Source organism: Phacochoerus africanus, chromosome 16 (assembly GCF_016906955.1).
Source record: "Phacochoerus africanus isolate WHEZ1 chromosome 16, ROS_Pafr_v1, whole genome shotgun sequence".
In the NCBI taxonomy this organism is placed as follows: domain Eukaryota; kingdom Metazoa; phylum Chordata; class Mammalia; order Artiodactyla; family Suidae; genus Phacochoerus; species Phacochoerus africanus.
Genome location: NC_062559.1, coordinates 20,455,138 through 20,471,987, shown reverse-complemented (window position 1 = coordinate 20,471,987; position 16,850 = coordinate 20,455,138). Strand labels below are relative to the sequence as shown.

The 16,850-nt window shown below is 45.6% G+C and overlaps 1 protein-coding gene across 2 annotated transcripts in view; it reads left to right on the top strand.

The window, feature by feature from the left end:
* SND1 (staphylococcal nuclease and tudor domain containing 1) overlaps positions 1 to 16,850 on the top strand; it is a 392,960-nt gene that overhangs the window by 138,512 nt on the left and 237,598 nt on the right. For both annotated transcript variants that reach the window (XM_047762976.1, XM_047762975.1), the window contains exon 11: positions 5,249 to 5,338. In XM_047762976.1, coding sequence (XP_047618932.1) covers positions 5,249 to 5,338 — 90 coding nt within the window. The remainder of the gene's footprint in view (positions 1 to 5,248; positions 5,339 to 16,850) is intronic.

Here is a 16,850-nt window from a genome sequence, read left to right as displayed (position 1 = left end):
CCTGGTCTCCTTGCCTTGCTGGGTCAGACATGGTTGCTCTTTGCCTCCTCAATTCACTTTCTTTCCTTGGCTTCCAGGGCAGAGCGCTGCTGGTTGCCTCCTGCTGAGCTCCCACCTCCGTCTCCTTTTGTGCATTCCTTCTTCTCTTCTCCCTTACCTTTTCATGCTCAAGGTCTCAGCCCGCTGGTCCTTTTCAGTCTCTCCGCTTTCTATGCCACCTGTATGCCAACAGCCCCCAAATGTAAATCACCAGCTCAGAGTTTTTGTCCAGATTTCATGCACACAGCCTATTCCACGCCTCCACCTGAAAGTCGAGTGTGCCCATGGCTCAACTCTGATCCCCCACCCCCCGGTCTTTCTCATCTCTTGTGATGACCTCACCTGTGTTTCCATTTGCTCAGATAGAAAACCTTGGAGTCATCCCTGAATTCTCCCTTTTTTCCTCATCTCTCATTCTGTCTACTACTTTTGGAATATTCTTGGATTCTGACCATTTCCCCCACCCCACCCCACCCCTCCACCAGTCCTCCTTGATATAATCTGTCATCCCCCTCATTAATACTTTAATCTCCTAATAAGTCTCCCTTTCCTTGCTATAGGGTCTGTTCTCAACACAGTGGGCAGAGTAGTCCCTCCGCATGTGAAGTCTGTTGTTCTCCCCTCCTGCACTCTGCTGTAGCCCCAATGATGTCTTGGCTGTTTTTTGAACCCCACAGGCATCTCCTGACTCAAGGCCTTTGCATTGGCTGTTCCACTGCATCCCATGCCTCCTTTGAGTCTTGGCTAAAATGTAATTTAGTAATCAGGTTTGGCCTTGCTGAGAAATTTGCGAGTGTAGCCTAGTCCCTCAGTTCTCTCTCAACACTGCTCTGCCTTTTTTCTGTTTGAACTTATCAGCTACTGAGCCCGTGCTTTGGCCTGTCGGGTTGTTCCTGATGCTTTTTCAGTAAAGAACTTTAAAAATTTTAGTGAGGTCACATTTATCAATCTCTTCATAGTTTGTTTTTATTCAGCCTTGTTTTAAGAAATCCTGCAGGATCATAGGGTCCAGTAAAATTTTTGGCTACAGTTTTTCCGTTACAAGATGGAGACGATAAAGTTGACGGGCGGTCCCTTCCATTTCCTCTAAGCAAGCACTGATCAGAGAGCTCGTTTTGGCAAGATAAGGTCCTCTAAGAAATGCCAACCTGACTTCACGTGCTGAGATAGGGACGCCGAGCCCCCTTCTCAAACCAGGGAGAGGTAGAGAAGATTGACGTGCTCTCTAATGGGGGTAAGACGGGGCCTGTATGCAGTGTCACCTCTCGGGATGAAGCGATTACAGTGCATATTGGTTTGTGTGTTATCTGCCTGCCAAAGAAATCGAGCATTCTTTTCTATTCTTTTTAAAAAATATTTCCATGTAAATTAGAATCTAAGCTAGACGGTCCTTTTTAGCAGGCAAGATGCAGCTCGAGTCTTGTTTTCGTAGAATACATTCCATACCTCAATTGCCTCTTAGAGATTTCAAAGGCTTTTATGTACCTGGTAATTTGGAGGAATTGCTTTTATTTTGTGGTTTCTTTGGGACTTCTAATATCTCTCTTGTAAGATGTTTGCAGATGTCAATAGCTACTAGCTCTGAAGGGTTAGAGTAACAAGATCACTCTGTTTTCACTTGTGATATCTTGTTTTCTGCTTGTGCTATTAGTTCCTTCCTAGCTTCCTGAGAGATATATCATCAGACTCTGAAGTCGCCCTGCTTTTTATTGGGATGTTTGGTAGACTCTCTATTTCCTTTCATTCTTTTGAAAGTATCTCGGCCCAGTCCTGACACACTTCTGTTTAGACGGCTGTGTTCATACACTGAGGTGCTTGTCATCCAATGACCTTCATCTGAATGCTTATTGAAACTGTTTCTTACCATTTCTTGTTTGGGGATTCAGATGAGTGACATTTTTAAACCTCTGTGATGGTTCGAAATGAGTAGGGTAAGCTTCCAACAGTAGGTTCTATGGCACATCATAAGGCCATGTAAAAGAGATATCGATTATTTTGTTCAGTTCATTGAAAAAAATGTTTTTTTAGTCTTGTGTAATTGTGTAATCACACAGCAGCCCTCAGGGGAATATGAATTCATTGACACTTCTTTATTGCTAGGGGAATATGAATTCATTGACACTTCTTTATTGCTAGGGGAATATGAATTCATTGACACTTCTTTATTCCTGATGGCTGATTCTGATAGCCATTGATTTTTTTGTCTTTATTAAAAATCCTGTTCATTATTGGCCCCTAGCATCTTCTGTCTAGTGAGCGTTCTTATGCTATCAGTAGTATCATCATAAACTCTATTTAGGACTCCTCAGTAGTGATTCACTATTCTCATTTGGCTGCTTGGGTGCTTATCAAATATCCATAATCCTGTACATCTGCCTTTGTGTCAGTGCAATATTTCCTGTAGCCAGGCAGCTCTCACTTGTCCCATTCTCCTTGTTATTTCCTATAAGAGAAACTCAGTGTTACGGTATTTCTTTAAAGATTTTCATGGTTCGTGCCGTTCTTCGCTTTTTAGGCAGTAATCATGGCACCACATGACTTTTGATGGGAGTTTGGAAATCCCAGTTGTTTAGAGGGTGTAGATTTCCACACATCAACTTGGAGAAAGGACAGAGACTCACCTTCGGTTCTAAAGGTGTCTTAACTTCTTCCAAGAGCACCAGAATGATGATGCTTCCTTTCTATCCTTTTTTCCTTAGACTTCCCCTCCCTCCCTTCCTCGGTTGGATGATTAATGTGAAGATCAAATTCAAAAAATTATGTTTTGTGGATGATACCAGTGGATTGAAATGTTTATTAAATGATTTGGACACCAAGGCTTGCTTTGGGTCTAGGAGGAAACCTCTATTTTAATGTCCTTGATCTCAGAATTGTCATTAGGATTACTTTAAATTTGGGGTATTAAAATGATAAATGTTCTTGGAGAATAGTTGGCTAGTTAAGAGAACATAATTTGTTTTCTTTTTGTTATTTGTCTTTTCTAGGACCGCAGCCATGGCATATGGAGGTTCCCGGGCTAGGGGTCCAATCAAAGCTGTAGCCGCCGGCCTCCACCACAGCCACAGCAACACCAGATCCGAGCCGCATCTGCGACCTACACCACAGCTCATAGCAATGCCGGATCCTTAACCCACTGAGCTAGGCCAGGGATCCACTCGTAACCTCATAGTTCCTAGTCGGATTCATTAATCACTGAGCCATGACGGCAACTCCAAGCGAACATAACTTGAATACTTGAAGTAAAGAACGGACTGTATAGAGATCTTGTGTCAGGTGTGTACAAGGTGGCACCAGGGCAAAGTTGAGGTCAGGCGGATAATTGTACACGATGGGGAAGCAGTGACATGCATCTTGGTAAGGAGTTGTTCATTAATTTTCTCCTTTCTGATTTGTTTCCACGTATTATCTGGGCCCTAGAGGTTCCTAAATCTGTCCATGCAGTCCTATTCTTCTAGAATACTTGTTCTTGTGTATATTACTCCGCATATTTCTTTTGTGCTTAGTACATCCAAGTATTTTTTGAGTATATGCTACAAGGGAGGTACTATATATTTGGTCTGGGGTCATAAAGAATAACAGAAGTGGAGTTCCCATCGTGGCTCAGTGGTTAACGAATCCGACTAGGAACCATGAGGTTGTGGATTTGATCCCTGGCCTCACTCAGTGGGTTAAGGATCTGGCGTTGCTGTGAGCTGTGGTGTAGGTTGCAGATGCAGCTTGGATCTGGCATTGCTGTGGCTCTGCTGTAGGCCAGTGGCTACAGCTGCGATTAGACCCCTAGCCTGGGAACCTCCATATGCCGTGGGTGCGGCCCTAGAAAAGACCAAAAAAAAAAAAAAAAAAAAGCAGAAGTGGACTGGACCTCTGTTCTCATGGAACTTAGGGGCTAGCAGGAGAGAGACATTAATGAATGTAACGATACCAATCCCCCCAGCGAAGGCCTCCCAGTTTCTTGTGCACGGTTTCCAGTCCTCCATCTCTTCCCTCTACCCCGAAAGCCAGTCTTCTCAGGTTCCTCCTCTTTATCCCCTCTCTCCACTCCATTGCCAGTTCCTGTTGATTCATTTCTTAAACTGGTTCTCCTAAGTTCCTGTCCGTTCTCACTTCTGTCACCTTCATCCAGACCCTCTCTCATCGTCTCAGTTACATTGCTTAGAGCACCTCTTTTGTCAGGAAGTCTGGGACCCAAGAAGTGCTGAAGAGATTGGTTGTGTATTTGTGTGTTAAATTATTATTTATTTCTGCCTCTCCCCCCCCGTCCTGGTTTTTCTGATTTTCTTCATAGTTTATTCCTATTCTGCAAACTCGCATCGAGTCCCACTTTGTCAGTGAAACATTTCCTGATTATTTTTCTTTCCACTTTCTTGAACTGTGATAGCACTTCAGTCCCTAGTCTATATGAAATGATTTAGCACTTACTCAAAACTAGTTTGTGTTATTTTATATATGTAGGATTTCATCTATTACTGTTACTGTTGTTAGGTTACAGGGATTTTTTTTGTTGTTGTTGTTGGCTTTTTAGAGCTGCACCCAGGGCATATGGAAGTTCCCAGGCTAGGGGTCAAATTGGAGCTACAGTTGCCGGCCTACGCCACAGCCACTCAGGATCCAAGCTGAGACCTACACCACAGCTCACGGCAACGCTGGATCCCTGACCCACTGAGTGAGGCCAGGGATCGAACCTGCATCCTCATGGATACTAGTCAAATTCGTTTCAGCTGCACCATAACAGGAAGTCCAGGTTACAAGGATTTAGAGCCCAGGATTATAATACATATTTAGAAAAATAACAAGGAAGGAAAAAATGCATTTAAAAGCGCTTTGGGGATAATAGTCGGTAGGTGCTTGATAAAGGCTTACAGCATAATGGAATGAGATATATCTGTGAGAGGGGCCCAAATACTAGCTTCTTCCGTACTGCAGTTCATGTAGTTGTTTCCCTGTTGAACATTTAGGTTATTTCCAGTTGTATAAAATGCTATTGCTTATTTTTGAGCCTTTTGAGCCTGTCATTAGAAAAGATGATAATCTTGTTTCCCTATAAAAGTATTTCAACGAAATATTGATCATTTACTCTGTACGTAGCGATGATTCAATATCTGCGGTACCGACATAGCGTATTTCAGATGCCCGTCAGGATTTTGCACTGTCGGCTATGTTCATGTGTTGGTTTTCCCATTCCTGATGTGGTGTTTGATTTTGGTTTTAGGATAAGAACAAGAAACTACGTCCCCTCTATGACATTCCTTATATGTTTGAAGCCCGGGAATTTCTGCGAAAGAAGCTTATCGGGAAAAAGGTGAGTGGTGACAGAAATGTATTAGCAGATGGTGGGGATGGGTCTCACTTGGGTCCTCGTGGTGGAACCGCAGAGCCCAGCAGACGCCTCCCCTCCACCAAGTGGAGTGGCGTTACTTTGCTGCAAAGGGAGGCATGCCTCTGTATTACAAGTGGCTTCCCCTGGGAGAACTTTAAAGTTGGGGCCCTGACCACACTGTGACTGCCAGGGCTCTCACGGCGTGTTCTTTCCAGGGTCCGGGCTCCATTCCAGTTTCAATAATTGCATGTTTGTTGCTCTGAGCTCCATCCACCCGACTCTCTGCTTCTCTCCAGCCACCCCCATTAAACGTCTGGGCTGTGGGATTTGCTGGTGAGAGGAGTTAGCTGTTTTTCTCTGGGTCCCCTCCATCTCCCGGAACTGGAGCCTGCCTTCGTGGGGAGGAGGGCCTGCTTTCCTGGTCAATCCTAGGGAGACCAACCCCACCTTTCTAGGGTAGTGCCAGGGCTCAGAGGCCCCCAGCGGGCCATCTCCTTGTGTTCTGAGGGCAGGATGTTCTAGGACCTGCTGCGGAACTTGCTGTTCTGGGAAGCTGGTAGTGAGCCTCTGCTCTTCCTCCGACCTTCCTGACCCACTCCACCCTAAATATGCTGGGTATTTCTCTATGTTCTAGGTAAATAGAGAAAGCAAGTGGAATGGTTCCTTTGGTAATTGAGGGAAATCTGTTGAGGGAAGGACTGTGAGGTGTGGCCCTCTCCTGACTTTGCTTTCGTGGGGATTCTTCCAAGAAACACAGTATTTTGTGCCTTTTTTTTTTTTTTTTTTTGGTAGCTTCAGAAAGGTAAGGAAGGCCCTTTGGTTCCAAGTCTGGCTTTGAAGCCAAATTAGCATTCTTTCCCTAAATGCTGGTTTTTAAACGATTGGTGCTATGAAAGGTTAAAGCAGGGTATAATAAATACAAATATAACCCATTTTATTATGTACCTCAGTCACTAGAATAATACATTTCACATGAGATTTTGAAGCTGGGCCTATGATGAAATTACTAATTCTGAAGTAGAGAAACCAAACTGGAATCCCTAAAATGAGCATTAAATCTTCTCAGGTTCCTTCACTGACGAGGCTCATCTGTCATTGTAGAAAACTTGACAGAACGCTGTATCCATTCATGACGTGTTGTGCGAATGGCGGCTGTAAGCCTCGTCCAATTTCTAGATCTCCCGTTACCTGACTGACTGTCGAACGTCTCTGTTTCACCCGTTGCTATCCTAGAGCTTTCATTCACTGGCTCACAAACAGTAGCACAGAGACAGGCCGGGAATCCCCCCCACACGTGCGTCTCTGTCGAAAGCCGCCCAAAATCACCTCGGAGGGAGTGGCAGCCCATACTTGTGGTGTGCTGTGTATTGTGTCATCCACCTGGTTTGTCTGAATATCGCCCTTCTCTGATTCTGCTCCCTCCCTGGGAGCATAGATCACCGCCCAGGGTAGCAGCTGCCGAATGCTTCTAGAAGGTTACCCCAGGGCTCTGCTCTCAAACACTGTGTGCCTGCCGGGCCTTTGTAAAGTCCTCTATCTCGGGATAAAAGGACTGACCTGCAGTGTCAGATGCAGTGGCAATTCTTAAGCAGTCAGCTTCCTTCTTGGTGGGAGAAACCTCATTTACTGGTTTCTCTGCATCAGAGTTGATTGGATTCTATTTGCGCCGAGCCCAAGTTTTGTCCCCCGTGGTGACATTGTATAAATGATGAATACTGTATCCCTGCGCAGGGAATAGGATGCAGCTCAGCTCTGCTGGGCTGGAACATTCCTGATGCAAACTGCCTTTCCTGACTCACCACCTGAAACCACTTGCCTGTCGTCTGGGCCCATCAGCTGCGACAGCGAACACCCATGTGCTCTGGAGCCTGGGAGCCGGCAGGGCAGTGGCTGCCTCAGGGGGGCGGCTAGCACATCATCGCACATTTCTGCCAATTCCCTTCAGACCTCTGCAGCTGTTCAGTGTGGCACACGGTGATTAAGAGGCACCGAGAGGGGGCATGTGTGCCCGCGTGTGCCTGTGCGCACGAGAGCTGATTAGGACAGCCTGTCACAGCTGAAGCAAGATAATGGAGGTACAGTCAGCTTCTCTGCCCAGACTGTTAGTTGACCATCCCAGAGAGTCTGTAACAAGACCGTTTTGAGGGGTTTCTAGAATGCAGAGAAAGAAGATGGACGGCGAAGTGGTGACGTGCGTTGTTAAGAGTCAGTGGCCTCCGTTTCAGTTATGGAAAGTGACTTTGGATTCACTCCCAAGATTTCCTTCTGGCTAATTGCCTTAATGAAGGTAACCAGGCACCTCTCTGAGCCTTGGTTTTATCGTCTATGATTTGCCTTTCCTCTCTCACTGATGAGAATCTAGGGTGATACTAGTCAGTCACGGTTTTCCAGATGCCAGTAAGTTGGATTGTTTTTGTTTAGTCATGCTGCTTTCATGTAGCATCTAGCATAGCCTGACTTTTTCAGTTATGGTTTTTTTCCTTTTTCTTTCTTTTTTGCTGGCTCTGAGGTCAAGAGGTGTGAGTCGGTGTGCAACATTTGATGACCATTAACCCCTTTCACAGATTTGGTCTTTACCTGCTTCCAGCTCCCACAAAATGTGTGTGTGTGTGTGTGTGTGTGGTTTGAGGGAGAGGTAGGACACCTGTGTATCCTGGGAGTGTTTCAGAGGCTGTCTGGATTGCCACACTGCCTGGTCAAATGGCCTCCCCATCCTCTGTTTGCCGTCTGCCAGCTGTGCTTTGACTGCATTTGACGAAGGTGCATGCGTGGAGGAGAGGCCTGTCTTGCTCGTCTCTTCAGAAGTTCTTCATGGTCCCGGTGTAGTGGACACGTGGAATCCTTGGTCACTTCAACATGTCCTTTTTAGTTTTTCAGAATGGCATTCGTGGTGTATATAAGATGGTGGGACTGATGCCCTCCTAAGAGACCCAGGGCTCTAGTCCTCTTCTGAGAGCAGGAACTGTCTTCTTTCTCTGGGTATTGTTTCCCTTCATGTTTCGAGACAGCCCAAGAAAAGCAAGAGTTTTGGTGCCTAAGTCATTTTGCTCTCAGTGGAATAAGGGAGTTAACAATAGCTGGGATCCTCAATGGCACTTTCCCCCAGCTGTTTCATAGAATCTCGAAAGTAGAATCTCTGCGTATTTTTATCTGTTTAATACGGCATTTACAAATGCCATATGAATCACTATAACTCTTGTCCCTTGATTACAGAATTTTTATCACCATGGGAACCATTGTGTTCAAAGTTTGTTTGGACATTGGAAGAGCAAAAGTAGTAGAAGAGATGAAATTCCAAGAAGCAATAAAGCTTCAGCCCTGGCGATAGCTAGATGCTGAGTCCAGCCTCTCCTGTCTCCAGAAACCTCTTCCCCCAAATTCGTCTGTTCCCTAACGGTTTTTGTCACTGTGTCTCTTAAGTAAATTTGGGGCATGAAGCTCATTTGTAAACCAACAGCTGACATTGTATGGTTTTTATGCCATTGAAATTTGTTCTGTAGGCTGACTCTTTTTTAGGCACTAAAAATTGTGCAATTCTCTGGATAAATGCAGACATTTGGGAAGTTATTGGTCCATAAATTAGGGAGTTATTTCAAATTCGTGTCACCTACATATGTCCTTCTCTTTTGGGAACCTGTCTTCGCTGAGGTCTGTACTTCTGGGGGCATGGAGCTCTTTGGAGTGGATGGGAATGGTTTCCACGTATGCCGGACTTAAAAATCCAGCAGGTTCAAAACTGGACTCGTGATAAATCTGGTCTCACTGTCTGGAATGGTTGGTATCCTGTGTAAACGATACTGTCTCTATTCTGGGTTAACGTGCTTTTTTATGAGCCAGGTTGGAAACCCAGCCATTGTTAATAGCCTTATTTCTGTGGGTTAGAATATTCTGAATCGACTGTAGACAGCATGGCTCATTTGTTCTTTGGTGGCTGCCTTGGCACGATCCCCTTGCCATTCCAATATATGTAGCATGAACTAAACAGACTTTTTTTTTTTTTTTTATTAAGGCACCTCATATAATGCTCATCCTAGCTTAAAAAGAGAGCTGTCACTTAAGTTGTTTCTTCATGGGAAGCACTGAATTTTGTTTTCACTTAAAATTTCACCTCTACCCTGAACGATCATATATTGTTCTTATTTTTATAGGGAGGAAGAAACCAAAGCCCACAGAAATTAGGTATCTCAGCTCAGATGTCTATAACTCAGAATGGCAAGTAAAAGCAAAGGGCATCTAGAAAGGCCCACATCCCCATCGTGTGCAGATAGCCGGGGTCAGGCTCTTTTGGGGGGTATGTCACTTCTTGAGTATAACATACCTGCTCCAAGGAGTTGCTTCTCTTGAGCCTCGTTGTCCTAGACAACACATGTCCACCCCAGGTGGTAGATCAGCCTGCTGACTGCCCTCAGCCCTCTAGACATTATCTCATTAGTCTTTGAGATGTCCCTGTGAAGTGATGTTTCATCAAATTGTTCTTCAGAGAAACCAGTGTCGGATTACACGTTTTTCTTCAGTTTCGCAGACAGTGTGAGGTCACAGGTGAGGTGCCAAGCCCACTGGAGCTTGGTTTTTCTTCAGTCATTTGGCAGAGATGAGACTTCTGGGAGAAAGGAAAGGAACGGAGTGTTATCAAACACAAGTTTGTGTGCCTAACCCACGGTGAGGCCAAACAAACCTGAAAATGAGTTTGGAGCAGAAAAAGTGTTAGTGCAGGGCCAAGCACGGAGAACAGGGGGCCTGTGCCCCCCCAAAAAAACCCTGAACTGCTTGAAGAGTCTCAGCAAGTGTATTGTAGGGTTTTTTTTTTTTTTGTTTTTTGTGGGGTTTTGTTTGTTTTGTGGTTTTTTTTGTTTTGTTTTGTTTTTTGCTTTTTAGGGCCTCACTCGAGGCATAGGGTTGAATCAGAGCTGGAGCTGCAGCTGCCAGCCTACACCACACACAGCCACAGCAATGTGGGATCTGAGCCGCATCTGCAACCTACACCTCAGCTCACGGCAACGCCGGATCCTTAACCCACTGAGTGAGGCCAGGGATTGAACCTGCGTCCTCATGGATGCTAGTCAGATTTGTTAACCACTGAGCCACAAAGATGTTCTTCCAGCAAAGTGTTTTTAAAGGCCAGGCGAAGGGAGGGGCTTTCCAGGGGATGTGATCAGCTTGTGCACAGGTCTCTGAAAGGTCGCTGTTGAGGCAGCAGGGTGGTTAACACGATTAATCCTTAGACTCCAGAAGGTCTGGGGACCCACACATTCGTGATCATCAAGTAGTTAATTCCTTCCATTTGATGGTGGTTTTTGACATCTGGAGAAACTCAGCATCAGAGATGCTATTCGGGGTACTTGAGAGAGGAGCTACAGCAGAGGGTCTGGGGGAGGTGTCTCTCCTGGGAAGGCCCCATCGGGACCTGCTCAGTTAAAAGGTTCCTTGGGCCAGGGCCAGGCCAGCCCAGCTTGAGGAGCCCCCATGCAAGGACAGGTCTCTGACGGTAGCAGGTGCAGCCTTCCTCGGCACTCGGCCCTTGAGAGCTCTCCAAGGACAAGGAGCTTTTCTGAGGAGGAATCTTTCTCTTCTCACTGGATGTATCACAGAGCTGTCCTTCCCTTAAAAATACTTTTACCGTATGATAACTTAATCTGCTGTGTTAAGTACAAAGCTGGCAGTCTGGGATTCTTGTTCTGCATTACCGCTGATGTATTTTACTTCGGTGTTGGTAAACATTGCTCTGTCAGCTCCCCATTGCCCGCTTGATAGGAATGTGTTTCACTCGCACTATGGAAGAGTCCTTTCCATTAATGATCGAAACAGGCCCTAAGGTTGTGGATGCTTTGTGATCTAAATTGACAGGTTTATGTGAGGTTGCTTGTCCTTGCCTTCTCGGTGCCAGCTGTTAGCATCACTGTGGCTGTAAATTTTTTGAATAAATGGCTGAAGATAGCCACCAAATCGAGAGATGTTTTGAATGGCTCATATTTTCTGACCCTGCCTTTTCCTAGTAAGACTTCTCCCGCTTAGACCGGACGGGAGTTGTGTGCGTGTGCACGCAAGACCAGGGGTCATTTTAGATGCCCTGGACTCCTTGGCTTGACTCATTAGCTCCCTTCTGTAGTGAACAGAGGTCATGAACCGAGCTGACTGTAGAATTGCCTGTTTGTGGAAACTCTGTTGTTCTCAGTGAGGTAGTGCTTTATCTGCTGGCGAGTAAGTGCTCCTTGTGATGAGTTCCCCGGTTTTTTTAATTTGCAGATTGTGCTTTAGGGACCATGAGGGTGCTGGGGTGAGCACATACATAGCTCTTTGGCCAAGTGTGGTATTTGTAGGATGTGTATTGTAATGTCTTCTTCAGGAAGCACCTCGAAGCTACATTCCTGGAAATTTCTTCTGCGTGCGCACCTGTAGGAAATGATTTATTAGCTGCTAGAATCCTCAAGAGCTCCTGTCTCTGGGTAATACTGGGTATCAGTTTGTTTAAAGATGTTCTTCCCAAGTTGCTCGTAGGTTCTGGTGAAAGTTCTTGAATTTATACCTGATTTTTGGTCGGCTTGTCTTAAGCCACCCACTCCTGATCTTTTCAACTAGGATTCTGAAATGTCGTCCTTGGGGCTGGAACTTTCCATGCCTGTTCTCTGCAAACTGGGATTTTATTTTAGAGGGAGATTTGTGCTGAATCAGCTCAGCTGTGTTTGGGGGTAGGCAGAGGGCAGGCTTTTTTTCTTACTTTAAAAATAACCCTATTTGCCAAAAACCCTATGAAACGTGCTGAATTGCAAATCTTCCAACTTCCTTTACCTCCTGGTTTACAGAGAATAGATTCTTTGGAGCTTGGGCTCGATGATGGTGGTAAGAATATCCTATGTTGTAGAAGAGAGGAAAGTGAGACTGTACCGTGTGCTCAGTGGGAAGGAAACCCGACTCTTGGTTTCTTTTCTCATGGTTTTTTTTTTTTTTTTCTTCTTCTTCTTCTTCCTTCAGTAGTTATCCTGTAAGGGCCTATATAGGGGTAGTACATATAACTTTTCTAATAAGAAAGCTTTTGCTATATTTGCAAAATAACACATCATTCAGAAGGAGTAAGTCTGAATTTTAGGCACATACTTTTTAGAGTGGGTTGTTTTGGTGGTTTTTTTTTTTTTTTTTTTTTTTTGCTGACCCCTGTTTTTGCTGTGTCTAGAAAGAAAGTTAGGCTCATGCTTCTGGATGCTTCCAAGCATGAGCTTGAATAATAAGCTGAGAGTGTGCAAGAAGGTAGTGTGCATAGTTATCTGTCAGTTCTAAGGCGGAAGTTTTTGAGTTGTTTGCACTGGGGTGACTGAAGTGCTAGTTGAGGGCTGCAGCTTCATAATTGACGCCCTGCCGTTGTAAGCGCGAAGGATCCGTGCTCCTTGTTGTTCTCATCCGAGTGAAGCCCTTTGTTCTTATTGAATCAGGTTCTTTTACTGATGCGTGGAACCACCTCCTTGCTTTCACTTGGTATTTATCTTTTCTCTGGCAGATTTTCAGGTATTCCTAAAATGCTGCAGTTCTACCCCTTGAGGATTGCTGGCTTGGACAGTCCTTCCTGGTATTTTTATGATGGCAGGTGCAGTGGGCTGAAGAGTGTATCCCTTCTGAACTGATGTCTTCTTGGAACCTCAGAGTGTGACCTCGTTTGGCAATAGGGTCTTCAGATGTATTGGGTTAAAATGAGACATGGGGTCCAACCCCCAAGACAGGTGCCCTCATCAGAAGAGGGTGGGACATGGACAGAGAGGGAAGGACACATGACAGTGGAGATGGAGACTGGACTGATGCAACTGTGGACACCGTGAAAGGCACAGAATGCCTGGGAGAGCGCCAGAAGCTAGGAAGAGGCAAGGAAGCATTCCTCCCTGGAGCCTTCGGAGGGAGCATCTGCCTGCCTCTACCTTGATTTCAGACCCAAAGCTTCCCAGAACTGTTTGAGTAAATGTCTATTTTAAGCCAACCAGTTCTTGGTACTTGGTTACAGCAACAAGGAGAGTAAAACAGCAGAGATACAGGTTAGCTTCTTTGTATATGTGGCCGGTTTGCTCCTGGCTAGAGTTCTCGCTTTTTGGCTTTGTTTTTTTGTTTGTTTTGATAGGCAAGAAATAGATTTATTGAGATAGGACGCTTGTGAGAGATGCAAGCTGGCAGGCAAGGAGGCTTTGCCGAAGAACAGGTCTGGCTTTGTGTTTTGGTAATAAGCTCCTCTGCAAAAATAATCCATTGGATGGGGTTTGGTGTTGAGTTCCTTTGCCGTCTGACCCCCTGCCTGTCTTGTCTTTTTATATTTGTGTTCATTCTTTCCATCATTACTTCCCCTGGGCATTAATGCCATCCCATCTCCAGACTTGCTGACAGTTGGCATAGAATACTGAATACTTGAGCACATTTCTAGAGTCGGTAGGCTCACTCTCCAGACTTCTGACCCTTTTCCCTTCCTTGAAGGATGAGTGCTGATGTGTATTTAAGAAGGCTTCTGCAGGGGTTGCTGCTGTGGTGCAGTGGGTTAAGAATCCAACTGCAGGGAGTTCCCGTCGTGGCGCAGTGGTTAACGAATCCGACTAGGAACCATGAGGTTGCGGGTTCCATCCCTGCCCTTGCTCAGTGGGTTAAGGATCCGGCGTTGCCGTGAGCTGTGGTGTAGGTTGCAGACGTGGCTCGGATCCCGCGTTGCTGTGGCTCTGGCGTAGGCCGGTGGCTACAGCTCCGATTCAACCCCTAGCCTGGGAACCTCCATATGCCACGGGGGCTGCCCAAGAAATAGCAACAACAACAAAAAGACAAAAAAAAAAAAAAGAATCCAACTGCAGTAGTTCTGGTTGCTGTGGAGGCATGGATTCAAAGGTGCAGCATAGGTCACAGCTACAGCTTAGATTCAACCCCTGGTCCAGGAATGCCATGTGCCACAAGTGCAGCCATACAATAAAATAAGATAAATAATGAGTAAATAAATAAAGTAAATAAAATAAAATAAAATAGCTACTGTAGTTGTAGGGTCTCTATCACTTGAGTCACGGGCGTTGTAGAATCCCGTGCACTCTGGGAGAAATCACTCCTTGCAGTAGCTTTGGATGAACCCTGCTCACCCGTTTGAGGCTGGTGAATGAGACGTTAGGAATGATTTAGCAGAGGTCTGTTCTGGAGCATCGTGGGTAACACGGTGCCCGCGTAGGGTGTGTGCCATGGGGAGCTGTGCCTGAGTTCTCTTCTGCATCTATAGGAATGCTAGGTTTGGTCTTCATTTTGGCTTTTTTGGACTAGATGACTTTTCTGCACCTTTGCCTTTCTGTTTCTTTTGGCTTCAGAAAGTGATGGCGCTGGGCTCGGCTGATGAGCAGGTGCATCATCTTCTGAAGATAAAGACTGAGTTAGGTTTATGTTCTTTGAGGCCTCAGTCCTTAAAGCTCTGCTCATGCGTAAGCCCTTGACAGTTTAAGAAGGCCATAGGCGGTAACCTGGTGACATCAACTCACTTTTATTATTCAGCAAGTATTTTTTGAGCAACTACTTCATGCCACACCTTGTTCAAGACATTGGGGGTTGAGTCTTACAAACACCTATTCTCAGGGAAATGATAGTTTAGAAAAGACCTGTATGGCTGTTGGGTACCTTTTTGAGGTAGAATATGAATAAGATATGTCTGTCATAAGCTACTTAACAGTCTAACTGTGGTAAGATTACATCAAAATGTGTGAAGTTGAATAAGAACAGATTTGAATAACTGGTGAGATAACAAGCATGTCTCTTGGCAGTCTTGCATTAATATTAATGTGAACTGTACAGATCACAGTTGTCTTTCAGAGACAGGAGAGGTCATACCTGCTGTGTGACCTTATGCACCTAATGGCTGCAGCTGCCTCTTACATGTGAATATTTCTACCTCTAACTTCTTTCTCTGCCTTCCGATCGGTTTCCAGCTGCTGAATCCTAGATACCCAAATAGAGATTCCAGGAGATAGCTGTCATCTAGTCTGCCTAAAATGTTGTTCTTGGCTTCCATGTGATTTTTTTTTTTTTTTTCCCCCCTCTGCTCACAAAATCCCTTGGTTTTACTTTTGTTGTTGATCTTAAATAATGCGCCCACCCGCCCATTATCCCAAACTTGAGTATCAGCAGTCTCCCCATCCCAAGTTGACCTGAGTCTGCCCTGATTATCATTTCCGAATCTTCCTTTCCCAGTGATGCCCAGGCCTGGCCTGCGTGCCCCTTCTCTCTCAATTACTGCAACTCCATCTCTAGTAGTTCCAGTCTCTGCCGTCTTTCATGTTGCCACCAGAACTGCTTTCTACATGCCTGGTCATGGTCATCTCACAAACTCTGGTGATACCCAGATGCCCCCAGAAAAGCATCTGCCGCCTTCAGTGACCATCAGAACAAAGGGAAGCTGCTTGTATATAAATGACTGTCGTGTCATTTAGGGCTGTTGCTTCCATTTCCAGCCTTATTTCCTGCCCCAGCCTCCGTATCATCTGTCACAAAGAACTTCTCACCCTTGCATCGGTGTGCAAGGCCCTTTCACAGCTTCTTGACTTCACACCTTTTTTTTTTTGGGGGGGGGTGGGGAATAAGAATCTTAGCCTGATCCGGTGTTCCTGGCTCCCCATGTTATGTCGGGGGCTGGCTGTCCTTGATTCTCCTGTGGGCATTTCTGGAGTACCTGTTTCCAGGTCCGACCTTCCCCTCTCACCCTGGGGTCTTACCTTTTCTTCAGCTCACAGCTTCTGACATCGGGAGTCAGGTTGGGCTCCCCAGTAAGACTTGAGGAAGTGTTTTGTCCTCCTCCAGGCAGTTCTTAAGAAAGAATGGAGTCTTTGGATCTAGAGAGGAGCTATGGAAAGCTCAGCATGCAGTATCGAGCTAGGCAGATGGTTTTCTTGTCACCTGTCGTCTTGCTTTTCCTCATACAAATGTAGACCCACTTTAAGGAGACTTGAGCTGTAGCACTGCCTGACAAATGAAAACCAAGGCCTTAAAAATAGGTAGATAAGGAGGTTTTCCTGGGTTGAAGTACGGTTATGCACTCACTAACTGCTGCCCCTGATTGGCGGCGTGCTGGACACCCTGCAGGCCCTGCCTCACTGTTGGGCTCTGCATGGGGCGGCCCAAGCATCAGCCTTCGTGCGGGAGGTCTACTTTGGGGCTATTTCTATGTCTTTTTGAAAATATGCAGCATTTGTAATTTGTCCTCTTTTAGAATGACAAAGGGATCGACTCAACTAGTAGCAGGAAGTTAATACTGTTTGCTCGACTCCTTCATTAGAGTTTTAGAGCTCTAAGTGGCAGACGCTTGGTCAACCCTGACTGCTCCCTGCCGTTTCTGTTCCCCCTGACTTGGGGTTCACAGTGTCCCCGCTCTCCAGCAGTAGTCGGGATGAATGGCAAGTAAATAAGTCACTGACTTGCTCCCCTTTGCCACTTCTGCGATGTATGGGGTACCTTTCAGCCTGGAAGGTTCCTGCTGAGCCCAGCTCCTTAGAGCCTGTCCCTCTAGACT